The sequence below is a fragment of the Lepisosteus platostomus genome, chromosome 11, assembly GCF_059453375.1.
Source record: "Lepisosteus platostomus isolate fLepPlt1 chromosome 11, fLepPlt1.hap1, whole genome shotgun sequence".
NCBI classification, from domain to species: Eukaryota; Metazoa; Chordata; class Actinopteri; order Semionotiformes; family Lepisosteidae; genus Lepisosteus; species Lepisosteus platostomus.
In genome coordinates this window covers 13679811-13707299 of record NC_142621.1, presented here as the reverse complement: position 1 = coordinate 13707299, position 27489 = coordinate 13679811, and the positions used below count along the sequence as shown (strand labels likewise).

Genomic DNA, 27489 nt, shown 5'->3' with positions numbered 1-27489 from the left:
TTTCCCGGAAACTTTAATAACATGTTTCTGGGTAAGAGATTATAGAAGTATGTGTAGTATATGTGATTATGAAGACATTACAGAGTTTATATACAGTGGAGCATTAACATACAACAAATGAGTACTGGAACCAATAGAATTTGTTGTTTTTAATGCCTCTCAGTATATTTCAAGAGCCTTGTGAACTGTTTATCACCTTGGGTGGTAGTACTGTATGATACACTCTTGATCTGGTTGCTAGCTGGTGACAGTTTTGCTTAAAAAGAACTCTGATCTGATAACTTGATGACATCATCATGTTTACTGATAAGATCCAAGGGCAGCAGAATCATATTAAGGCTTCCGGCATGCAATCCTGACTTTTTTTTTTAATCCGATAAAGCAGATTTTTTTTAATTCCATAAAATAAAGGATTTGGGCTACTTGTGTAACAGCTAAAATGTGGGATAGATATTTCCAATCCATCTAAAAGACATACTGTATGATGTTATTTTTCCTAGTTTTAAATGTGTAAAGCTTCATTTAATAATAGTTACACCAATTGGGAAAAAAAGGTACAGTACATAAACTGCAGTTACGTTTGATTTTGAGTCTGCTTAGTGCAATGTGTAGTGTCTGTAAATTTGCAGTATACTTTATAATAAAATAATCAAGCACTTTAATAAACCCAGTTTAAAACTCTGCTGGAACCTGGCAAAGATAAGAAACATTTTCATTCAAGACTCATAATATCCATTCATCCATTTTCTAACCACTTCTGCCAATTCAGGGTTGTGTGAGAACCAGACCCTATCCCTGCAAGCAACAGCACACCTTGAACGGGGAGCCAGTCTATTGCAAGACAGACACACACACATAGCACCCATAGGCACACATACACAGCTAGGGCCAGCTTTCCCAGAATCCAATTCACCTACCGACTGTGGGAAGAAGCCGGAGCACCTGGAGGAAATCCACGTCAACAGAGGACAAACACAGATAGTGCTCCAGATCAGGAACCCAGATCCTATGTGCTGCAAGGCACCAATGCTAACCACTGCGCCACCATGCTGTTCCAGATTCGCAACGCATATGGCTTTATTTAATAAAATGTTGTTGTTGACATCATACATAGTACCTCTAGGTCTCCTTTACTATCCTAATCTTCTTTGTTCAAAATCAAAATGGCTAAATGGATGCTGAATATCGCTGTCATTAGATGAGCTGCTTGTAAGAGGCCATTGTTTATCCTTATCCCATTCCTACTGTTCTGTTAAAACATTTGTAATTTTCATAGTATTTATTACATTGTCATATTAGCTACAGTCACTCATTCATCAGATGTTCCATCAAGTCTGGGGCCCCTGGTCTACATGCAACAAATTTAAAACTGAAAACAAAAATGTGCCGAAAAAAAATTCAAATCGTTCATTAACTATGACCTTATTTTTTAATTCACGTCTATTTATTCTGCCATATGTGCTAGGAGTTTGAACCAGTGCTCTTCGTTTTTTGTTGCATAGTGAAATGAGTGAGAGTATTTCTTTTAGCTAGACTTGGGACATTGATTTCTGTATTGTTTTAAAACAAAACAGCAAAGTAGAATATTCTTGCCAATTTGATCTTTAAGTAAGTAGAAAAGGTTGACAAGAAACCGGCAAAAACAAATGTTTGTCATGCACTGTATATATGTAGAACTTTTCATGTACAGTATTATTATACGTATTATGATATTTTTTGCCTCTCATTCATACCGTTAGCCATGGACTATCAAATAATTAACAATATTGATTCTTCATTGGTATATACAGATGTCAAGTGCCTGACAAGAGGTGTACCAGTGTTGAACATACATTTTGTAGGATTAAACTATTAAAATTACTGCAGCAGGAGTGAACAGGCTAAAAGACTTAATCCCACAGCTTCAACTTCAATCATATGGTGAGTCATGGGACGCAGCACCAGACAGACATATTAGTATCACAAGTCAAAACCTGCCTGTTTCCCCCCAGGACAATAGCTGGCCTGTACTGAGTTTATGACAAGTCAACAAGTCCCTACATGCTGTTCTTATCAGAAGATTTCCCAGCAAATACCTTAATAACAGATGTGCTAAACATTCCATGAACAATCTTCTTTCCTTCATATTTAACGTATTTGTTTCAAACTTATCATTAAATGGTGGGATATAGAAAAATCACATCACATGATCCATGGCAGTGGGACATAGTGTAGTACGTCATTTCTCCCATCCTGGCCTCAGAAGATGCCCCTTGGATCAAACTACAAAACAAACTCTAGTCTCCTCAGCTGAGAGCAGGAATCATGGTTTGTTGTTTTTTGAGTTCAGTTTTCATCCGTGGCGAGCTATTTAAGTACAGGTCAGTAAAGGTCTGTTTTAATTTCCCTGCTTACTGAGAAATCTTTCAAACTTTCCTAAACAAAACTCACAACAAAGTTGGGAGCATTCAGATTAGTTTTTACTTTGGCAGAAATAAGTATACTAACTACACTCAACAGATATAATATCAGAACAGACTTAGAGCAAGATTGAATTTTTGGTGAGTTTAATTCAACTCTGAAAACCATTAATGTTTTGTTACCTAGGTACAATCTGTAAATAGTATTTGAGAAATACAGTACAGTACATCATAAATAGCTATTAGTTCTTACCCACATCTATTTTCTCTCTTACTTTTCTCCTGCATATTTTTAAAATAATTATTTCAAGAGCTTAAGTCAACCTTGTAATTTTGAGTAGTTTGTGATTGCCTAGTTATCATACTTGTCTGAGGGAACAACAGCCTGGTCACAGGTCCAAACCTACTTACTCTTTCCCTTCTTGATGGTATGAGACAATGAACATTGCTGTAAGGTTGGTTACCAGAGTGGTGGAAGTATTCAAAATCACGTAAAACAGTTTTTTTTTACTACCTACTGTACAGTCAGATATAATGGGCTAATGCTCAAAATTGTCTTCTCTGTTGAGTTTGAATGTCTCAGGACTACTGTATGTTCTGCAAAATGGGATTTTGTTGCAAGTAGAAATATAAAATGTTTTTATTAAATCCGTGACATGGGTAAACTCTGTTTGTTTCTCAGCGTTTACAAAGCCGTCAGTGGTTTCAGACTCTTGGTCATATGGAACAAGCAATGTTGTTAAAGCCGACTCTGACATCTTTCAAGAAACAGCTGGATGAGATTCTTGGGTCATTTACTGTAGCTAATGAACCCAAATGATCTGGAAGTGTTAAATTGCCCTCTCTCATGTACATGTATAGACTTTATGTATAATACTTTATTTATTTGTGTTTTCTGTATCTCCTGAAAGGTGTAATTTTTATGACTTTTTCTCATTTTTAATAGATAGTAATATTCAAGGGAAAAGGTTTATCAGATTTTCACATTACGGTTCAACTGCTTTCAGTCACAAACAGTCCAACTGTTTATGTTGTTGTGACGCTAGTGCCTGAGGGGGCATTTTTTCTTTCTTTAGTTTTCTCAGTACTGTTTTGTTTCATTAATTTATTCTTTTTCCAACACAAAACTCTGTTGACAAGAGAGATATAAGTAAAGGCCGTGTATAAAGTACATGTGCTGTGGCACTCTGTACTGCTTACTGTGAAACAAGGACCGGTTAAAAAAGCGACTTATACTGTAGGTGTTTTCTCACATGCTGGAGAGAAAGTCAGCATTCAAAAGCTTTTGACTTGGTGCTAAATTCCTGAAGTCCTTTTAACTTAAAAGACGCTCTAATCTAACTTCTCAAAACTCCAGTCTAGTGAAGAATGTATTCATTCCTGATTTCCATGCCACTGCTACTATATTTTTATTGGTCATCACGTTTAATTGCTCTAGAAAAAAATAGAAAATGTGCAGAATATTTGCTGTACAGTATGTTGAAAGGAACTTCCATACATCAAAGGTTTATATCAGTAATAACATGAGGTAATTGATGTGTTGTTGGCTGTTTTTGGAAAAGGCCAGTGCTTTAATACATACAGTATTTGAAGGTCTTTTTAATTTGTTGCTTTTTGCATTTTTCTATGTGACGAAATTCCAAATTGATTCTCCCTCTCTGATTTTCTATGTATTCTTTCAGCAAGCTACCTTGTTAAACAGTTAATCTATCCATCACCTTTGTGTATTGCTGTAATTAATACAATAATAAATTTGTAACCATCCCACAGGTTCTGCGAGCCAAGCAATGGCATGATCAATGATGTACTAATAGCGATCACACACCGTCTCTTGTCTTTTTTGTATCAGCTTTGATGTTGAAAATGGCCCTTCACCAAGTCGCAGTCCTTTGGATCCCCAGGCTAGCCCAGGCTCAGGGCTTGTTCTGCACACCAACTTCCCTGGGCACAGCCAGCGCCGCGAATCCTTCCTGTACCGCTCCGACAGCGACTATGACCTCTCTCCCAAATCCATGTCCAGGAACTCGTCCATCGCCAGTGAACTGTAAGATATAACCTTAACCTGTCAATCCCTCTCTATACAGTAACTCTTCACACAGTGCAAATTCAAATCTCACACCTTACTGTACTCATGATTTCTTTTTACTGTATACTGTATATATATATTACCGTCTGCACTAATGAGCTTGATTACTTCTTCTACAGTACTATAGTAAAAAGATAAAATAATTCATCTTCATTTATATACAGGACTGCATTTAAGTGAGAAAATTTTATGTCTTAGTCCAAGAGGTTTTCTTGATTTACAACTACACAATTAACCTGAAAGCAAGATCAGATAGTTGACTGATAGCTGATAAAGATCTGTAGTTATTAACAGTACAAATAAAGAACTATGGTAGATAACAAAGCATTTTTTTTTTTTCGCAGACATGGAGATGACCTGATAGTCACACCTTTTGCTCAGGTAAATCGTCTTGAAAGTACTGTCAAATAATGGATGGATTTGCCATGATTTTAAATCTTTAAAATTGTCCTCATAAACTGTGTAGTTTTTAAAGTCTTTTCTAAATAGGACATTAATGCTCTTTTTTAGGTACTTGCAAGTCTTCGTAGCGTAAGAAACAACTTCACTGTCCTCACCAATGTACAGTGTGCCTCAAACAAGTAAGTAATGAGAGTAATTGAGGAAATAAAAGGCTGTTTTGTTGTTACAATTTCTTAGTGAATATCAGTTTCAGCAGAATATTAAGGTTCAGTTAATCGTTTCACCTGTATATTGTAAAAATACTATGTGTTTTAAGATTATCCTTTTATGTGATCTGAGTAAGTTTTCATAAAGCAAACTAGAAATTATATAAGAAACTATAAAAAAAAAGTGTAGCTGTGAACAGCAGATTCCACCAGAGGGCAGCAGAACGTTTCAGGTTTCTCAGAACAGTTTGAGTAACGAAACTGTTGAATGTGACAAATGTTAATCATCATAATGAATTCACCTACAGTATATAATTCTCTGTTCAATAAAGTGTCGGTAAACCTACTACAAAAGGACATGTAACTTTCCTAATGATAACTTTGTGAATTTGTAGTAGATGTAAGTGAATGGTTCCTTGATCTGTATATTGTCTTATATAGTATGTATTCAGTGCCTAAGTAAAGGTAGGTTACTAATCCATCTTTATTAAATTTATTGCAAAGTACTGTACAGCTTCTGGAATCTCACTTTTAAATTTTTCATTTCTTTAAACATCTTGGCTTGCAATTTCCTGCTCTAAGGGATGACTAGGAATAAAGACAGTGTAGTCTTCAAGCAGATTATAGTAATTCTAATGAGGGTTGTGTTAGAGGAACCAGAGTTGTAAGAGTGCAAAATCCACTTGTAGGTCCTTTATGTAGACAAATCCAGAGTGTGCCAACGGTCCAGTATTAACGTGTATGTTACAGATAATCTCTTGGTTTTCAACACTACCTTTACTTTAGGTTAATATTAGATTGTCTAAAATGAGTGTTAATCAGATTAAATTATCCATGAATATTAGTACAGTATGCATAGCATGTACAATTTGCAGTGTCCTGCTATAGAAGCTTAATTAACTGAATGCCAACAACATTCCATAAAGCCAAGTATCTACTGTAGGTCTGAAACACTTTTTTATAGAAGCAGTAAAAATGCAACATATTGGATTTGCAGTGTCATTTGAAAAAATACAGTACTGTCATTCGAAAACTAGAATTACCTACGTTTCTCCAAAAATCATACTACAACAAATACTGTATGTTGAGATCTCATGTAAACCGATACCATTTTAATGTTAGTTTTATTGGATATTATTAAAGCAAACTCAGTGAGATGTACAGTACAACATTTTATATTAATGTTGGGTGGCTCTGTGGCTAAGGATCTGCACCTGTGGCTAGAAGGTTGCCAGTTCAAATCCTGCAGCTAGCAGAGGAATCCTACTCCACTGGGCCCCTGAGCAAGACCCTTAACCCCAACTGCTCCAGTTGCGCTGTTCAATGGCTGACCCTATGCTCTGACCCCAAGCTTCTCTCTCCCTGTCTGATGGAGAGCAAGCTGGGGTATGATAAAAGATGAATTCCTAATGCAAGAAATTGTAGAGGGCTAATTAAGTTATGTTATGTTAATTTTTATCCTAATGAAATTCTCTGTTTTAGATGGTTTGATGGCTATACTGCGGTAAGCCTCAGTGTCCTATTCATCTGGTAATGAAGAATAAATGTGGTGCAGTGTTCTATGTTTTCTGTAAGGGGAAAAATGACAATTTGAGGCCATGACTATCATTGTTTTTGGTTTTTCAGGAGGTCTCCTGCAGCAAGTCAGCCACCTGTCACAAGAGTGTGCCTGCCAGGTAGGGTTGTTACTTGAAATTCCCATAAATAAAATATAAAATCACCTCCAGGTGATCAAGCCAATATATCATAGATGCATAGATGATATGCATATAGGCATAGATGAAAAGAGTGTGGTTCACTAAGGTTAAGGGGATCATCATTATAGTGATTCAAGGGACTTTTGTAACTAAAGTAGTTGCTTCTTCTGATTGCTGTTCAGTATATGTCATGCTGCAAAGATGTGCAGTGCACAGAACATGTTAGGCCTCTTCAGAGGTGTTTAAGTCAAACAAATGTGCAGAATGTCAGAATATATGGCTTTTTATTTTTTTTTTCTGATGTGCATATTGAGTAACACGTTGCTAGTTTCAAATGAATAATTTCTATTAAAAGTGTTTTACTCATTGGAGTTTTATGTTAACAACACAATTTATTTGAAGTGCATGTTTCTTAAGAGTACTTGAAGCTGCCATAGACTTTCATTGTGATACGCCGTACGTGACAGGGTACACTCTTGAACTTGTAACCTTACCTAATCACTCATCTACAATCACTGACACTCCTAATACAGTAATTATGCATCCACCATTGTGCCAGGGATGGTTTTTATTTTGTCTTCATGGCACTAAAAAAGAGTTAAGGAAGTTGTCTTATTGTCCGACACCAATACTCCCAAAGCACTTTCATTTAATGTATCTATTTTAGGACAAAATGGATCCATTTAACCTTGTACTGGCCCACAGAGAACTGATACAAGAACATAGGCTACAGAAATTGTAGGATGTGTATGATCAGGCAAGCACTACACAGCAAATCCCAAATAGCTCAGCATAACTTCTGTGTAAAGGCTGCAGAAAAAAAAACAGTAAGGGTTTATCACAAAGTAAATTTATAAATATGGCATATATTTATTTTGCAGAATTTTTCAGAATGTACTCCAGTCCTGATCTTCCTAGCATGTCCACTTTGCCTTGAGAGGGAGGGCTTCATATGCACATACATAATTGAGCATTTGCTGTATATGGGACGTTGCATGCTTGGTAAAACAGATTTTGATATGTTTTTGAATGAGTGCAGAGAAAATATTTAGTAGTGTTGTTCATTTTATTCTCTTGACTCTAGACTGATGAGACTTTTTTATTTTTGGTTTATTAATGTCATTGGGAATCTTTGAAGTATTCAAAGACATGTTTTACAATTTCACGAGGTAGTGAAATATTTCAAACCCCAGTGAATCTCAAACTAAACAGAAACAAGACTGTTTCACAGTGTTGGATGAAGCCTTTTGAATCCTAGAATACATTGAAGTTTTAACACAAAGAATCCGTTGTACTACTACATGATAGAAGTGAGGCTGAAGTTGGGGATTCATTTTCCTGTCAGCTACTGTTGTCAGCCCTTGATTCACAGCCTCATCAACCTGAATTGACGTCATCTTGGTAGCATGTGGGTTTTGTTGACTTCCTATAAACACAGATGGACAGACAGTTGCATCCTGCACAGGAAAATGAGAGCAGATCAGCTAATGGTAAATAAGCAGACTGTCGTTCATTCCTGTAAGTGGTTTTCAGGTATTAGAACATTTTTTTAGGTTATGAATGAAGCATTGCGGTGAGCATTTTTAAATGTTAGTTGCTTTGCTAAAATACCTAGTGTAAAATAGTTCATAAAGATCTATTTCCAGTATACAGTGTGTGTGTATACACCATACAAAGTTATATATGTGTTTGTGTGTCTAAGTATCCACATGCCTTGGAATTACAGTACATTTGTACAATTTCTGTTTTTTCTACACGTCAACATTCTTATTTCTCTTAACAAACATCTCAGATAAACAAAGTGCATCTTGCAAAATGGTGTAACTCCCCCCCCCCACCATCCCAAACGCTGACATCACTGCTGATAGAGAAAATAAGGAAAGGGAAAAACTGATTTCCTGTTCAGTGCTGAGCTTTGTCTTCTATGTCAGCTTGACAAAGTGTAAGAGCAGGAAAGGACTACAGATTTTTCCTGTTTTTGTGCAACTGACATAACCTGTTGGATGAAACAGTGGTTGTTTTTCAAAAAACAATTAACAAACTACCTGTCAGTTAACATACCGGGAATGTTATTACCGTGTATGGAGTTTCTGTGTGGCCACATTAAACCTTTTGTTTTAGAGATACACTTAAAATAAATGGGCTGATGAAATGTAATGTAAAGTTCTAGCTACAATATATCTATATATGCACTGAGATCTAGCAGAAATCAAAATCTTGTTTTTTTAATACTCAGGATACTTGTTTATGAACACTTGACATTCTTCACATTTAACTTTAAAATATGATTTACTTAGAAAGGGAGAAGAATAGGGGTTAGACAAACAAATTATCAAAGATAATAGTGCAGTTATAAGACTTTTGACATTTTTGTTTAGAAAACCTGCTTTGAAACATGGCACATAGTTTACATGATGTTGTTTTGATTTCAGAGATGAGATTGGATTGCAAATGTTGTTCAAATATATTTTGGTATGAAGATAAAGGGTCTAGAAGAATTTCTCAAGTCCAAACAAGTTAAATCTCCATAATCTATGTGGTAATATGTGGTAGATCAAATTCATTCAAAATACGTAGTAATTCTGTCCTAATTCCAAAGGACAAAAGCACTTTGGTTTTATGAACGCAAGTTTCAAAACGAGGATTGTGGTGGATGTTTGCAGTGTTCGACAATTTCCGTCAAGGCTAGATTAACACACATTGACTAACAAAATGTCATTAGTTTCATTTGCCAATGGAAATTATTTGTTTAAGTGGCACCAAAGTAAACCTGCTAAAAAGTTTGCATGTGCATGAAACGTTTCACCACAATCAGTTGATTTCTTTTCAAAATTGATTAGAAAAGAAACTAATCTAATAAAACAAAATTGTCATTCCACAATCGTATTCTTATTATTCATTGTTCTCTTCCTCAGGTTTTCGTTTAGGCTAATTGAAAAATCTGTTGAGTCTCTGCCTACGTGCAGTATGCTTGTGCCTAGATGATAGGAACCTCTCGAAATGCATGAGTACTATACTCTTTGTGCTTTATAATGATATATTAAACCTCTGCCCCAATTTACTGTGCAGCATGTGTTTCTGTATCTAGCCTTTATTTACCTGTGTAAAAGTGACTTGCTTCCCTATGGTCCTGCCCTTTTTCAGAGCACGTGCCCAGGGGTCAGCTTTACAAATGCAGCATTGTGTTTAAAGGGCAGATAAGTTTATGAACACTAATGCCGGTAGCCAGCACCTGCTGAAAGTATGTTAACAATCTGTGTTTGAGCTGAACTGTGTTTGAGGGGTGGCTTTCTGCCAGTGGTGGGACGTGATGTTGTGCTCGCACTTCAGTCTATGGTCTGAAAAGGCAGGTGCTTCGTTGGCATGGTCATGGGGAGAATAGTGAAAAGAAATTTGGGGTTATAAACTTTTGGATCTCTATCTTTGGAGGATAGTGCAACCATAAAGTACATAGAGACTGTTCATCCATTTTCTAACCACTTCTTCCAATTTAGGGTCACGGGGGAGCCGGAACCTATCCCAGCAGGCAACGGGCACAAGGCAGGGATACTAGTCCATCGCAGGGCAGTCACAGAGGCAGACTTGCACATGCTCACACCTACTGCAGGCAGAGGAATCCTACTCCGTTAGGCCCCTGAGCAATACCCTTAACCCCAACTGCTCTAGGGGCGCCGTATAAATGGCTGACCCTGCGCTCTAACCCCAAACTTCTCTCCCTGTCTGTGTGTCTCAGGGAAACCAAGCTGGGATATGCAAAAAAGACAAATTCCTTTGCAAGAAATTGTATATGGCAAATAAGAGTGATCTCTTATCATATCTTAAAAAGTGACAATTAAAAGTCGATTCCAGAAGCTTGATTGTTTGCTAGTTATAATCACTGTTTATTGAGTTTGCAAAAGCATTCTTTCATGTTTTGAACTAACTAAAAGAACTGAGGAATTGAGGAGGGCAATTGCTGTCCAGAGATCAATTTTATGAATTAGGCATGTATAATGATGCATGTATATTTGTTAAATATTGAAACAAGGCAAAGGTGAGAAAATCCTGTGTAATGTTGACTACAGCAAGTATGCCTAATTAGCACATGAATAAACATTATAAATGCACTATGGCTCTATTCTTGTAAGTGAACAACAAAACGTCTCATTTTGATTTACATGGATGATGTTCATTTGGTTATTCGATGAAAATTGCGTTTTGTGAGGGCAGCTGCTGCATCCTTTGTGAGTTCTTCAAAATGACGTCCGTTGTTGTTAATAAAACTATGCGATCTCCTTAGGTTATCATCCAATTCTGAATTAATCAGTAAGGTCTTTATATGTTGGTATGCCTCCTCACTTGTTTTCTCACTGAACACAAAGGATACATTATCAGATCATTCAAAAGGCCTCAGATGCTCAGCAATGACACGGTTGGCTCTCCCCATATGAGAGTAAATTACTAGCTATTGCACAGACAAGAGCAATCCCCTGGATTGTGAAAGACCCTATGTTGTGTCTGTTGCATGTCTGTATACTAATTATAAGTCTCTTCCATCCTGAGTCCATTCAGCTTTCCTGGGGATATACAACATTACTGGAAAGAGGAGCTGTGCTGCCTGCTGGTAAAAGCTATTTGACAGGACTGAGGGAAAATACTCAGTTGGAATTCTTTAATTCTTTTTATCCATGAGGTACTTTTTTAAATGGTACAGTGATTTAAAATATAAAGCAGTTGGAAGTTATTATATAACAATATAAAAAATCTCTACAAAAGTTCAATATTTGTTTTTCCAGTGCAGTCTTCTGGAATCATACATTTAGCACAGTTGTTTAATTAGGTTAGGGTCAGGTCACCGGACTGGTCAAGGATAGTTATTTGATTGCTCTATAACGAGTGATCTGCAGACCCAATAGAATTTGAAAATATATGGTCGCACTCTTAAAACCAAACCTTTTCAGCATACAGTGTGTAAATTGCACAGTGCACATGTACGCATACATGCAAAGTCAATGGATAAACTTTGCATCTCTGAAAATGGGGGACTCCATTTTTTTTAGTTTTATGATTCAGGATGGAAAGTATTATGAAATTATAATGGTTAAGTATTAAATAAATATTTGTTGAATTAAATGGGGTGAAGAAAAATGTGATATTAAACAGATTTATTATATTTATAGAGAAAAGTGCTCCCTTAAACAGATGAATTTAGAAACAATTATGAATTCAGGAAGTTACAAATGAGAGGAGACCATTCAGCCCATGTAGGAGAGAAGTAGAGGGATAGTTGCCTGTGTTCTTGCCAGCAGCTACTGTATATCACTCTGCAACTCACAAGTGGCAACCTACTGAAGCTAAGCAGGTGTGAGCCTGGTCAGTACCTGGATGGGAGACTAGCTAATGTTGCTGCTGGAAGAGGGGTTAGTGGGGTTGGTAGGGGACGCTCACTCTGTGGTCTGTGTGGGTCCTAATGCTTCAATATAGTGATGGGGACACTACACTGTAAAAAGGAACTGTCCTTTATATGAGTTGTAAAACCAAGGTCCTAACTCTCTGTGGTCATTAAAAATGCCAGGGCATTTCTCAAAATGAGTGTGAGTGTTACCCCATGGTTCTGCCACAATTTCCCATTGGCCTTTACCAACCATGGCCTCTTAGTAATTCCCATTTATGAATTAGCTTCATCACTTTGTTCTCTTCCCCACTGATAGCTGGTGTGTGGTGAGTGTACTGGCGCGCTATGGCTGCTGTTGCATCATCCAGGTGAGTTCTGCACATTGGTGGCGGTGGCGGTGGCGGGTGGTCCCCATTACCTGAAAAGCACTTTGAATGGAGTATCCAGAAAAGCACTGTGTAAGTGTGAGGAATTATTATTATTAATTAACCTCATTTGGTAGTAGCTAAGTGATCCAAGGATCTCAAACTTTTGTTTCTTGAAAGAACCTAGGGTATTGTTTTCAACAACATGGCAATAGTAGCTTGTTCAATAGTTGCACAACCCTTTAAATAAAGAAGTGCCTCCCACTCTTGTTTTTAAATAAACTTCCACATACTGTAGTTTTTACTTGTGTCTTCAAGTGTGTGTTTATTCTCAGTAAATCCAAAACAGAAGTAACAGTGATTTGAATAGACATTTCCTTTTTAGTTTTAAAGAAAGGAAACAGTTCAAATTTGTTCTCTTCTTTCCTATTCCATAATTTATTGGACATTCTTTTTGGTTTAATGAAACCTTTGCCTGACCAAAGCATGTTATTGTAGTGTCTTCCTGAGGGAAGTTTATGAAACAGGTGGTAAACTTCCCTCAGGAAACACTACCGGTCTATTAAAACCAGAACCACCTGGTATTTGAACAGGCTCTTTCTTAGGGCTGTCTTTGCTTATCCAGAATTCCTAGTTATATGTGCAATGTCTTAATGAGGTCTACTGTTTTGTTTGTGTATGGTATATGTAGAATGGTTTTGCAGCACCAAGTACACCAGAGTAAATTTCTTGTACATGCAAAGTACTTGGCAAATAAAGAGGATTACGATTATGATTATGTTTCTTATCCTTTAAAAAAGTCTACCATGGTATTCTACAGTTGTATAACCAGTGGAATTTGTTTTGTAGCAGGTGCACTAACATTTAATTGAACCGATGTGAAATAGGTAAATTAGTCATTCTAAATTAATATTTGTCATGAAAATGGTTGCTCAACACATACTAGCAACCTATGTGCCAACTGCTAGAAGCAATACAAGCTGTACAACTCTGTACACATACATGCTTTGCGCCAGGTTACAGATGCTGTTTTGTGGGATACTTTTCCATTTTACTCATAGAGCCAGAACAAGTATGAGCCTGTTCACTGGTCTCTAAACCCTCATTGCCACAAACCATCTTATCCTTTAAATGTTCAATGGGGCTGAGTAAGACTGGCGAATAAGGCATCCATCCCATAATTGTGACAGTTTCTTCTTGCAAAGAAAGCCATTGTCACATGGGCAGCATGAGAACATGCGGGCGATACGTTGTCATGTCAGGAATAACCTGCAGGAAGGCCAGCAAGTGAGGTCCCATTGACATTGGTCTGTCAGATTGTCATTTTCTACAGTAGTTCTGTATTAGAGGTAGTTCTGTAGTAACCAGAACATCCTTCACAGACCATCACACTTCCTCTTCATCAGTTTGTCTATTGTGCACCATTAATGTACCTTTCTACGCCACACTTGAGAATGTTTATGAAATGTGGACTTGACTCCACTGCTAGAGTCCACTTTAGGTGTTGCTCAAAAGTAACGCTGGCATGACGGCTTTGTTCTATTGATAAGTGGGATATATTGATTCCTTTCTGGGTTTTTTCTACCTTGCGTTTCACAATGCTTTTACGATCATTTAAGTAACAACATAACCTGTCCCCAATGAACTCTCTAACTAATGAGGTAATGTAGTGTTTATGCAACAATCAGAGTCACTCAAATGTTTCATAGTCACGAGTGATGAGTTAATCAAAATAAACATTTAAGCAATACACAACATCTGTACAGTATACTTACTTTTTCAAAATATGAACATGTGTAACAAGAGTGATGTTTCCCACCAGCACAGCAACAAAGGTACCACTCATTTGACCTCAATGAGGCAAAATTAGACCACAGACCATGTTAAAAATGACATTAGATGAGTAGAGTTATTTTCTTTTAATGGTGCAATTACGATTGGACCTGTGTATTTTATACAGCAGCAGAGTGATGACTGAAAAGTGTAAGAAATGGAGACTTCCAATACTTGACCATATTGTGACATCTGTTTCTGGTGCCAGAGCTCCCCACTTTGATAAATTATAGTTATTGCCTTCATCATGCAGGAAGCATACTGTCTATACAGTGGACTGACTTGAGACCTCTGCAAGTCTACATCCTATTGAACATTTGGATCATATTAAGTGTCATCTGACCAAACGTTCCAGCCCTAAATGAGCTCAGGATCGCTCTGGAAGAAGAGACATCTTCCAGAGCTCCTGCTCCAACATTTCAGCAGATTGAGCAGATGATATGAGAGTCAGTTATGCAGACAAAATACTGAGACTGATTTGACTTGCGCTTAAACGTCACAAACCGCACGCAGGCACGCAGACACTGTCGCATTTCCCACGAGCACCAGATCACTCACTAATTAACTTTACTCACCTTGTCTATTTAAAGTCCAACTCTGCAACTTGTCCTCGCTCACTACTGAGGTTTCCTCAGCCAGAGCTACGCATCCAGTTTGTTACTTAGTCCGACCTCTCGTTGTTCTTGTGACCCCCTGGGTTTCTGACCCTTTGCTCTTGATCTCCGACCTTGCTCCAGCCTGACGATTTGGATTACGTTCACCTTAGGAATTCAGTTTTCTCGCTCTCTGACTCTGCACAGGGTCTATTTCCCTACCTTTTCCCCCGGCACACGTGACATTAAATATGTCAGTCATATATGATATCATATCAATGAGCCATGGATGAGAAGGAACAGCCCTTCTACTGTGCCTAGCAGATCCTCCTAGTTTGGATCCTCCACATGAATTAAAGAATACTTTAATCTACAGTCTGCTTTTTCTTAATGTAGTGATTACTTGAAAGCCCTTAGCAAATATTGTATTACATCCAGTAATCAAGTAAAAATTGTTTCAAATAAAAACTTGAAATATTAACAATTCCATTCATAATTTACCATGAAAAATCTTAAAGGCTTAATCCAAATGGAATAAAAGCAGTTTGCTCTAGTGCAATATTTGCTCCACTTTTTTCAACTCCAAGGCGAGCAAAGTTAAGTTAACAATACCTAAATAAAAACAATTTAATTTATTTTTTTTGCATTTCAGATAGCACATCATTCTGAAATTTATAACACTTTGTATTTAACGTTTTCTTTAAAGCATTTCAGCGTTTTATTTTGTGTGGAAAGGATCTAACATGTTGGCAAGATGAATTAGTTCTATATAAATAAGTTTAGTTTTGCACACTGAAAGAAAGGTGTTAAACGTACATACTGTACTACAAGCTAATGTATGCTGTACTTGGAGATATAACATAAATTTGATCTGAACCTGCTCATTTAATTTTGTTTTTCTCTTCAGAAAACTAAAAATAATACCCTAGCAAACACAATTTTAATATATGTTATGAAGATTATAGTAGGTCAAATCAGAATTGTCTGTTTTCTGAAAAATAAAATGACAGCAGCGAAGTGCAGTATAATCTTTGAACCAAACATTCAGACAGAAACACAAACACTATGTTTACTCTCCCTGTTACCTGAAACCCAAACTATTGTTTGTGTGTGCCTAATAGACTGTTTCGATGTTATGCCTATAGAGTTTTCTAATGTTGCCAACTTGCTATTCAGTACCTACTCTGCTTTCACTCACTGTTTGGAAATTAAGTCAGAGTAGGTTTTATTCTTCTGTCTCTGTATATATTTCTTTGTTTGGCTATTTTTTACAAGGCACTTTAATTTAATTGAATTTTTTAGAACATTTTGGAAACTTTATAAAGGCTTTTTTACCATAAAATTGTCCCATAAATAAGGAGTAGGAAGTCGATGTGGATTTTTAACACCGTGTACGACAATATTTGTATTATTAAGCTGTATTTTAGTCATCCTTTATTCCTTTCCTACTTCCTACCTTCTATTGGAAAAGCTTAACATTTCACTAGTCAGTCTTTTCATCTGAATTGCTCACATCCTGCAGACTGAAAAGGAAGAACTGTAATGCTTCCTCATTCCAAATTCCTAGGACAAGAGAAACAGCAGAGCCAGTTTAGAATCATCCTTAGCCTCTCAGCAAATGCAGGTGTTCAGTGTTACATTTCTTTAAGGGACATTCAAAGTTTTCCCCAGAGAAATTGAGAATTACAAGCTCATAACAAGTACACATTCCATTAAGGGAGATGTAGGAGATGTTTTTACTTTATTTTAATCCTACTTTATTTTGTAAATGTAAATACTTTTGAATCTTTTTATAACTAATCATTAGATTCCCGAAGTACACTATGACAGTATGACATCCTTTAATAGAAAAAGAAAACAGTTTAAAATTCTAGTTTGGTTATAAAATGATAGTTTCCTTACATACTGTATTATCTTTTTCAATAAATATCTTTGTGATGATTACAGTGAATAATAACTTCAAAACCTACAAAGTTCTGTATGTTATTTTTCATGTCAGAAAACTGTATAATGACCTATGAATCCCGCAGAATACTTGTAAACTGGTTCTTTTGATCCCATCAGTCAAGAAGTTGCCATACATTTTTTGTTATCGTGTTGAAGAAATGATGTCACAGGTGTTATTTCTCTTCACGTTTCCTCATCCCTTGTCTTGCCAGAGGGTGTGGCTGAAGAGGTGAATTCAGTTGCTTAAAGCTCTTACTGTTAATCACCCACTTAACCTTCATGTTTCAGAAGACAGCCTGCGTCACTGCTGGTGACTCTAATTATGCACTCGATACCTTATCAAGGAGTGCTACAAATTCCTGTAAGGTTTGTTGTTTGGGGAAATGTGATGATAATTGAATATCACTGACTTTGCTTTAATGATGGATTGTTTTGGTCTTTAACTAGATTCCACTACGATCTCAGTTTAAGTAGTGAGTAAAGCCATCACTATCTATGTCCCGGAAATCCCCGAAATTTGTCTCATTTCTCTCTATCAGCACTCTGTAAGTACTTCTGGGCTATATCACCAAACTGCCAGCTGTTAGATGTTAATGACTACTTTTTGATTAGGGTTACCCCCTAATGGTTCTGATTGCTGACACATGTCTGAGAGAGGGGGGAAAGTCTGTCAGAGAATCATATTATTTTCAGAGAAATAATTAGGCCTTGATTTATAGGCCAAAAGCACCATATTATGTTTAAATAGAAACCATCCTTCTTTGAGACCAAAGATTAAAAAAGATCACCAGGAAATGTGGAAATGTTGATTCTTTTGAACTCTCATGACTCAAATGTTTGGTGAAGGTTTTGGCCCATAAAAGTTTTATCCAATCTCTGCACAGATTTCCTTTGTGTTTTTGTAGGTATAAAGAAATTATGGGTTTTAAAACATCACAAAACATATTTCATTTGTCTGGCTGAAAAACATTAAATTCATAAAAAGGAGCTACTGTACAAGCGAAGCTGGTGTGTCATTTGTTGATTGCGTTTGTGTTCAAGGATATTAGTTGCTCTTCAGCGTTCGCCCTTTCTGGAAGTCTGCATCTCAGGCCCCTCCACTCTTCATTCTACACTGTTGATGTAATTTGAGTGCTGTGTTTATTAGTCCATACTCCTAGAGACAGCGTAACCTAAAGGTAGTATGTAATTCAATTCAATATTTTTCCATGCTTAATGTAACTGCAGCTTACAGACAGTCACCTTAACATGGTGCAGAGTTTAAATACAACTGTGATCTTTAAGACATATTGCAAACCTGATTATTTTTTTTCAAAAACATCTATTTTTTTCACAATTTACTTTGAGCAAATCTTTGCCACTTTTATTTGTAAAATAGGTTAAATAACAGGGGGTTATATATGAATGAACCAGAAATTATTTAAACCCATTATCACTTGGAATGCTTGGAATATTCATTTTCCCATTTGTTGGAAGAAACCAAGAGAACCTTGTCATATTGTATGAACAAATAAACATATCTTATTTTTCTGTGTTTATTATATAATGTATACTGTAGGGGAATTGAACAAATTCACCTCAGATATATTTTCATTTATTGAATTCTTATACAGTATGCAGCAGGCTACCTCAGTATAAACTCTTATCATCGCCCTTTAATTAGGAAAACAGCTTCTCAGATGGTGATGCAAGGCCTGTTGGGTAAATCTGAGCCAGAAACAGGGTCCAATTCTATTATTAATAGAATCTGTCTATGCTTTGTTATTCACAGTTGCTAAAATGTTTGGTGCCAGCATACTTTTATCAACCAGTTTATTTGATATTTGGGCCTTTTACATGGTGAAATTCATGAAGGATCATGAATACTTCTTTTTCATTTTACTATCAGTTTGTCTTGCTGTTATATTTGATATTCCTCTGCTTACTGTAGCTGTACTGTAGAGTTTGGTTTGTGATTTTCTCACATTAGTTCGTGTGATACAAATGCCAGATTTATCTGTGCATGTTCCAACACGTGCATTTCACGGCTCACCAGTAGAGAACTATTATCGTTAAGTTTGAACTTTTTAAGTGTTTCTTGATTTGTGATTATTAGAATTGTTAGAATTACAGGGACTTTGGATTCTTTTATGAAAAATATTATCTTATAAATTCTAAATATTTCTTATATTTATAATTCTCATCCTTTGGATGAGACGTAAAACCGAGGTCCTGACTCTCTGTGGTCATTAAAAATCCCAGGGGGTTTCTCGAAAAGAGTAGGGGTATAACCACGGCGTCCTGGCCAAATTTCCCATTGGCCCTTACCAATCATGGCCTCCTAATAATCCCCATCTATGAATTGGCTTCATCACACTGTTCTCCTCCTAATTGATAGCTGATGTGTGGTGAGTGTTCTGGTGCACTGTGGCTGCCGTTGCATCATCCAGGTGGATGCTGCACATTGGTGGTGGTGGAAGGGAGTTCCTATGACCTGTAAAGCGCTTTGAGTGGAGTGTCCAGAAAAGCGTATATAAGTGTAAGCAATTATTATTAATATTATTATAATATCATACATTCAATAAATATTATATTTTTATAGTATCTGTGCTACGTTCTTAATTGTAAATCTATCCACTGAGATGAGCTACCTCCTTCCAATTATTCTCCCAGCTCTGCAACTGGTATATATAAAACATCTACAAGAACATCATGTGCAAATGCGTAACCCATGGTTTTCAAATTGCCCATTCCAGTCCCTCGAGTAGAATATGATTTCTCACTGTAAAAAGAGGCAAAGACCAAAGAAAACCACAGGTCTGCAGGCAGCTGTGCTATGAGCAAGAGCAATCATAAATATGTTTTTATTGCAAATATCTGTACACATCTGTGGTGATATAGGTTGGTGGTTGTTTTAAAGCTAAAAGCCGCTATGTTCCAAGTTTTTTTTCCATGAGAACTTATACCTCTGACAACCAGGTAGTTGCTAAGTGAAAGACCTTTCTGTTTGGAAATGGACAACCTTGTCCATGTCCCAGCAAAGACACAGAAAGTCAGATCTAGAAAGGTTGCAGCTGTTTTTGATCAGATAACTATCTCTGCCCATTGGCAGCATGAAGTTTATTTTTAGAGGCCAAAATATGTGAAGTTGCCCTTTGCATGTCAAACAAGAGAGGTCTGATAGAATTCAGGGGTAACTGCAGACCTGAAAACAGGAAGTAGATACTTAAGACATCGTATTCTTTGATATACATACATATGGCAAAATGTAATTTGTGGATACTGTAAATGCACGTATGCAGAAGAGCATATGAATATACTGTTTATCACAACAATATAGTAAATGTTCTCCCTCCTTGTCTGTTTTTTTATTTTTATAAAGAGAGGTGCAGGTAGATTTAAATTTTCTGTTCCCAATATGTGAAATGTGTTGGTTTTCAACATTCATGGTTTCTGCAGGATTAAATTCCTAAATCAATGCTAAGGCTTTCGGTAGAGAGCTTCACAACCAATAGCTTAGTATCATTTTAAATGTTATGCCGTGATAAAGGATTTGAGCATCCTCATTGTGCTGCTTTCAAAATCTATGCACAGTGGGAACATGTGCATCTCTACATGTTCTGTGCAGTACTTTTTTTTTTCTTTTCTGTGCTCCCGGGTTAATGTTCTTCATACATAATGAGGTAAAATGTTCCTTTTTTTTAGAAAATCTCTGGAGATCAAATCTCTACTGTTCAATGACACTTACTGTCCAAGTTCTCAAAACCGGTTTCATGTTCTTCTACCATTTGAACAGATAAAATGTCTCAGTCTTCATTTAAATAGTTCTATTTTGCATAACAATTTGTTTCTGAATGTAAAAACGTCAGTTATAAACTTTTTTTTGGTAAAAATTGCGTTTTGCTGAACACAGTGGCTTTTCCTTTTCCCCTTCAGAATAAATCCTTTTATTGTCTGAAACCAGTCTTTTGTTAACGTGTTTTGACCTGAATGACTTGAGGAAATCATTTGCTTAGAACAAGATTTAATGGGAATATTTTCTTGATAGCTGCTCTCCTATTAAATCGTTTAAAGTGTGCTTCAGGATTCTATTCCGTTCTTGCGAAAGGAATCCATTTCATATTTTTACTATGATCAACAGTAAACTGGTGCTGAAAGCTGGAAGCAGGCACCCTGGTAAGTATTTGAATTATGCCATTGACGTCAGCACAGTCATAAAGTAGACCGTTGCCCATCCCAACAGTATTCCCCTGCCAAAGAACTGTAAGCTGCAGTGTAGATACATTTGAAGAGAGAGGAAAAAATCAGGCAGCTTCTTTTTTGTTTTGATATCTGCATAGATTAAGCCACCCATATAAACTATGTGAGAAACTTTCGGTATTAAAGGTTGTTTATGCAAAACAAGGAATGTGCTGCCTTTATGAAGCACTACATATTAATTCCTAGAATTCAGCCTGAAGACAAACAAACCGAAATGTGCCATTTCTATCATCAGGGAAGTACTGTTTCAGAGATGCCTCTATTATCCAGGAAGCCAAGAGAAAAATAAAACGTCATGGATTGATAGTTTCACATTCCTGATTGGTGACATTTAACTGGCTTATTGTTTTTCTATCATCTGCTGTCAGGTTTCTTGTTTATATACCAAAAAAACAAGAAAAAAAATAAGGTGATCACAAAAGAATAGTTGAGCATAATGATTCCCTGAATGCTAGACAATGATAACCACATTTGAGTTAACTACATTTAGAAAGCAGCGTGCTGGTGCATGGGCTGTTGTGGTTGCCATGGTTTTGTTCTTCTAGAATTTTGCCCTGCTTCTGTTTTGTTTATTGTTGGCAAAGCTGTAGGTCAGATAAATGTAATACATATTTAATATCTTATTTTAAAAGGGGTCAGTAAAAACAGATTATTTGTTTGAATTGCAGTCACATTGCTTAAAGACAATCAATGCCAACTGATCAATGCCAATGTTTCCGACAAACTTTTACTACCAGATTTATTCACTGATTCTGCTTGGAAAAAATGTAGTTCACAAAGGGATAATGCTTTCTAATCTATTTAATAAGGTTGTTTGGGGGCAAAGGCATGTCTTATTAACAAAGCCACCATTGAAATATGTCCGTGCTCTCCCTTGCCTGGGCCAGACAGTTCAAGTCAGGTAAAACAACAAAGCCATTTTTATGTTTCAGTCAGTTTCGACCTCTGGATCTTTGGAAAATTTCCCCTTTTTTCACCCCCAGAACTTTTTTTCCCAGTCGTTATTGTTAAAGATTCTTCTGAAGCAGGTTCTGTGAAGTAACAGTAGACTGCAGTCTTTGTAGTGAGCTTGAAAAAAGACCAGATGTTTTTATTTTCATTTTCTAGCACAATATTAATACTTTGAAGAAAAAGGCTAAACATCACAACAGGGCTCAAAGTTCGCTCTGTGCAGTTTTGCATGCTGGGGCTGTTATTCTTTAGTTTATCATGCATGTGACTTGTGCCCTCTTTGATTTGTCGTGAACATTATTCACAAAATAACCATAAATCTTGAGGTAAAATGAAGCACTGTAAAGGGAGCTTGAGGCAGATGTTAATGAGCATTTTCTACTGTACATGTACATTGCATTATGGTAAAAAGAAATTAAGTCTATACATACAGTAAATATCTGTTGGTAATTATATATCACACTGTCTAATTACAAAGTGTATAATTATAATACTTATGTTTTGTTCTTTATCTCTTGCATGGCAGTCTGACGGTGTGATCTGAAGTGATAATATCAAGGCCAGCATGTTTTAGAAATATGCAGCCTGATTGTGTGTATAATTCCTTTTGAATTAAGTAGGTAGTCTCTGGCCAGTGATACATTAACAGAAGGTCCATGATCAGCTTCACCATAAGATGACTCTGCATCAATGAAATGGAAAGTTACTGTAAACTGAATCACATAAATACAAAAAAACATTTATTCCTCCACCGAATAAAGATATAAAAATGTGTATATAACTTGCTTTAAAACTTTGGTTTTTGTTTGTTTATTTTTACCACTTCTCACAAAGGACCTCACATGAACTTCCTTTACGTGATCATGGAATATGAATGCAAAGATAAAACTTGAATATATGTTACACTGTAAAAAAAGTCAATTAAATGCTCGGTTTAATACAAAACGTGCAAAAGAGAAACTTGAACTTTTTGCTGCCTAGTGATTTTTAGGGCTATTTTTGCCATATGTTGTTCACAGCCCAAGGCTGATGTTTCTGCACGGAGTTTTAAGTGTGCTCCACTGTCACTGCATTGGGCATGCGTGAGCGAAGCCTGTGCAAGCACTAGTACATATGGAAGGCATCTAGACAGGGTTTAAAAAGCTGCACAGAGAAGAGTGATTTTTGCCAGCGTGGCATTAAAGAGGTGTTTTTCACCATACAGTTATAAGGCACATCTGGAAAAATTCAGAGAAACTGACCATAGCCAAATTATAGACATGCATAATTTAATTATTTAAATAATTGAAAATTAATATGATCTTAATTGATTGCGAACAAATGTTTTTTCCTCCTTTTTGGACAGAAAAGCTTCAATTTATTAAATAGTGTGAGGTGGCACAGTGGTGTGCCTTACAGTGCTCAGGCACTGGGTTCAATTCTCAACCTGGAGTGCTACATTATCTGCGTGGAGTTTGCATGTTCTCCCCAGATTCATGTAGGTTTCCTCCCACAGTCAATTGTTAATTGGCTTCTGGGATAACTGACCCTGGTGGGAGTGTGTGTCCTGTGATGGGCAGGTGTCCCGTCCAGTGTGAACCCCACCTTGCCCCTGTTGCTTGCCGGGATAGGTTCTGGCTCCCCCACAACCCTGAATTAGATGAAGCAGTAAGAAGATGGATGGATGGATGTTGTGAGCTTATTCTGTAGGTGGAACTGGTAATTCTGTTTTCCTTCTAATTTGGAATTGGGAATTGTATGGCTTGCCTTTATGACCAGCATACCAGCATGGATGGAAAAAGGACTCTCCACTGATTCCACTGTCAGTTGACATGCTTTAATAGACCCTGAAGTAATAATAATAATCATCATCATCATCATAATAATAATAAAAATAATAATGATAATAATAATTGCTTACACTTATATAGTGCTTTTCTGGACACTTCACTCAAAGTGCTTTACAGGTAATGGGGACTCCTCTCCACCACCACCAGTGTGCAGACCCCACCTGGATGATGCAAAGGCTGCCATAGTGCAGCAGTACGCTCACCACACATCAGCTATCGTTGGGGAGAAGAACAGAATAATGAAGCCAATTCATTGATAGGGATTATTAGGAGGCCATGATTGGTAAGGGCCAATGGGAAATTTGGCCAAGACACCGGGGTTACACTCCTACTCTTTTCGAGAAACACCCTGGGATTTTTTATTGACCACAGATAGTCAGGACCTCGGTTTTACATCTCATCCGAAGGACGGCACCTTGTTACAGTATAGTACCCCCAAGCAGACCACAGGGTGAGCGCCCCCTGCTGGCCACACTGACACCTCTTCCAGCAGCAACCTTAGTTTTTCCCAGGAGGTCTCTCATCTAGGTACTGACCAGGCTCACAGCTACTCAGCTTCAGTGGGTTGCCAGTTGTGAGTTGCTATGGCAGATATGGCTGCTGGCCGTGTGTTACAGGAGAACTAGCGTTGATTGCAGGAGCAATGCATGTCCTATTGACAACATTACAACACTTCAGAAGGTGGCCTCACCCAAGGTGCACTCTTGCATGACATGCTGAGAATTCTGTGGTTGACTGAAGCCCAGCCAGATCTAGTGGTGCTCAGTCAGCTGTGGGGAATCGTAGTGACTGTGAGCTCCACGCTCAAACAGGCAATATGGCGAAGAGAAGGGGCTCTGTCTGCCGACACTTTCATTGGCTGAGCCACCTTAGAGCCCCTTGTGATTAGTTTTGGATTTTTTCCACCACATTTATTATGATGAGATTTTGGGCGCTTTGCAGCTGACAATAAATGTATTATTGTATGTAATTCTGGTGTGTCAACTGTAAAGGTAATTTGTTTAATTGATTAATTAAATTGCTCTGATCTTGGATCTTTCATGATAACATTTGTGTATGAGGTATTTTACATTTTATACGCATTGTGCCATTAAAGGCTTTTGTGGAGCTTTGAATTTAAAACAAGATCTTCTTGAAGCTGGGTGACAAAGTAAAACTCATTTGTCAGGCTTGTGAATCACTAAATTAAACAATTCTTAATATTCAAATATATTTAAATTAATAATATTAATGAGAAATTATAAAACTTGATATATAACTTATTCACATTATTTGAGATTGTGAAATGTGTTTTTAGAAGATTTTGTACTGTCTTTGACAAAACTAAAGAGTGGATGTGAAAATGTTGTTCAAATTTATAGGTTTAGTTGTGAAATCTTTAGTGATTGCCTGTGGTTTACTGATTCTGTTGCTAATATTTTAGTTTAGTTTATCACATTTTTAAAATACCATTTTAAATACAATACTGGATTTTGTATGTACTATACTAAGGGACTTGCTGTATAGTGTGATTCTTCCATTTATTATATTTCAATTAAGGACTGTTTTATGTAAAAATGTAGCCATACATATTATTCCTGTAAGTTGAAGGACTGAGAAAATTACTACCAAAAACACAGCACAGGAACTAGGCATCAACATGCTGTTATTCTTTATGCATATGATTAGTTATACTTTTCTGAAAGTTACTCTCTATTTTCACTGATAGGTAGTCCATTAAAAGCTATGACTTTTCAGTTTACACTAATAATGTAAGTTATAACAATTCAAAGGTTTTAATTTATAATAACAATAACACTGCTGACCACTATTCATACTGAACTATCAAGTAGTGCAAATCAGGTAAAATAGGAATAAGTTGGGTGAGTGTATGTGCATGTGTGTGTTTGTGGGAGTGTGTGTCAGATTGCTTAGCTCTGCACTGCTAGTCTGTAAGTTTCAGTTTGTGAAACTTCTTAGAAACTAATGTTTGTTCCTCCTTCTTGGCTAGGTGTAAGAATGACCTTAAAATGTAGACGTCAGAAGGTTGCTGTTCATGTCTCAGTGGACTGATTTATAATAAACCTTGTGCCACCTCATTTACAACAAATTGTGCAAAAGGCAAAACTACACAGATGCATGTCTTTCCTGAGGGAAAAAGGCAAAACAACACAGACTGGCAAGACCTGCACTTACTTAATAGGAAACTACACTCAAACACTTCCTATAGTTTATCCTTGTGGGGATTTCATATTTGAAAGTAGTGTTTAGCAACTTCAGAATTTCAGTTTAAGTAATGAAAAACCTCATTGCTCACCTTGAAAATGGGCACACCTAATAGGATTTAGTGAGCCCCTTTTTGTCTGAGAAGAATAAGCTGTCACTTTTAGGGAAGCAAAAAAAAGCATTAATTTTCTCATGACCATGTCTAATCAGAAGTCATGCAAGAAATATGTGAGGCTAGATTTTATCGTATTAATCTGTCAACATTTGAGGTTGAGATAGGCATACTGAAAATCATGCTTAACCTAAACTGTAGGCACTGCAGTAGAGGTTTACCTATTATCTTCAGAGTGTCTTGCTTGTCTTTTACGATACATTGAAGTACCCTCTTTATCCTCTCTGTAGCAGCACCTGACCAAAAACAACATCATGCTTAGTGGTAAAAGATCTGTATCTCAATTTCCAAGTTCGGCCCTCTTCATTAGAAGAGCCAGTGACCACATTACTGCCTCCCATGTGTGGTGAGCTCTGGAAAACCCCTTCTTACGTGTGTGTGGTTTAGCATTCAGAAGCATTTTGTGTTTTAAGAAAAAAGAGCACATATGATGTAAACTACATGCAGTAATGGTACAAACTATATTTTATTAAACTATAACGTAAATGAAACCATTACCTTACGCAATCTACAAGCATCTGTGGAATTGCAGCTAAATTACTGTTTTATTTGAGGGAGGTTAAACTTTATTCACTGTGTAGTCTGTGAGGTCTAAAAGTTGGTTAGTTGTCAATCTCTATTATGTCTAGTTTCTTGCATTATATTTTAGAAACACAATGGGATCTTTCTGATGTTTTCTACATATTTAAAGAAAGTACAAAATCTGTTGGATTCAAGCCTTGGATTTATTTTAACACTATTGTTTTTCATTTATCCTTCATTTGTGTTTGTATTCCACCACATAAGCCAGGCACCCACTAAAACAACAAAAGAGCTCTATCTGTGATCTTTTTATGGCTTTCTTTTCATTTGCATACTTAAGTAAAATTTTCTTTTATGTTTCAACCCAACACAAATCTTTGTTTCCTATGATTTTAAAACACTTTGACTGAGTCTGGAGGGGAGGATTTGATTTGGTTGGCAAACAGGCAAGAGCCTGACTCTCTCTGGCCAATAAAATCTCCTCTAATGTCGGATGTCAAACACAAGCCCTCCTTTGATTGTAGCTTGATCAGAGAGGGGATTTCATTCAGCACACAAGTGTGAACCATTGCCTCTCTTGTGAACTTGTCTGGACCAACAATTTCCAGCAGTGGTGTTACAAAACGTTTTGCCCTCTACCTCCTGAACACAGAAGGATGGCCTGTCTTA

The 27489-nt window shown here is 36.8% G+C and overlaps 1 protein-coding gene across 3 annotated transcripts in view; it reads left to right on the top strand.

Annotated features, from left to right (window-relative positions):
- The window catches only part of pde4ba (phosphodiesterase 4B, cAMP-specific a), a 147680-nt gene that overhangs the window by 100155 nt on the left and 20036 nt on the right, over positions 1-27489 (top strand). For all 3 annotated transcript variants that reach the window (XM_088598557.1, XM_088598558.1, XM_088598559.1), the window contains 4 exons: positions 4249-4443; positions 4830-4866; positions 4996-5066; positions 6720-6769. In XM_088598557.1, the coding sequence (XP_088454683.1) occupies positions 4249-4443; positions 4830-4866; positions 4996-5066; positions 6720-6769 (353 nt within the window). The remainder of the gene's footprint in view (positions 1-4248; positions 4444-4829; positions 4867-4995; positions 5067-6719; positions 6770-27489) is intronic.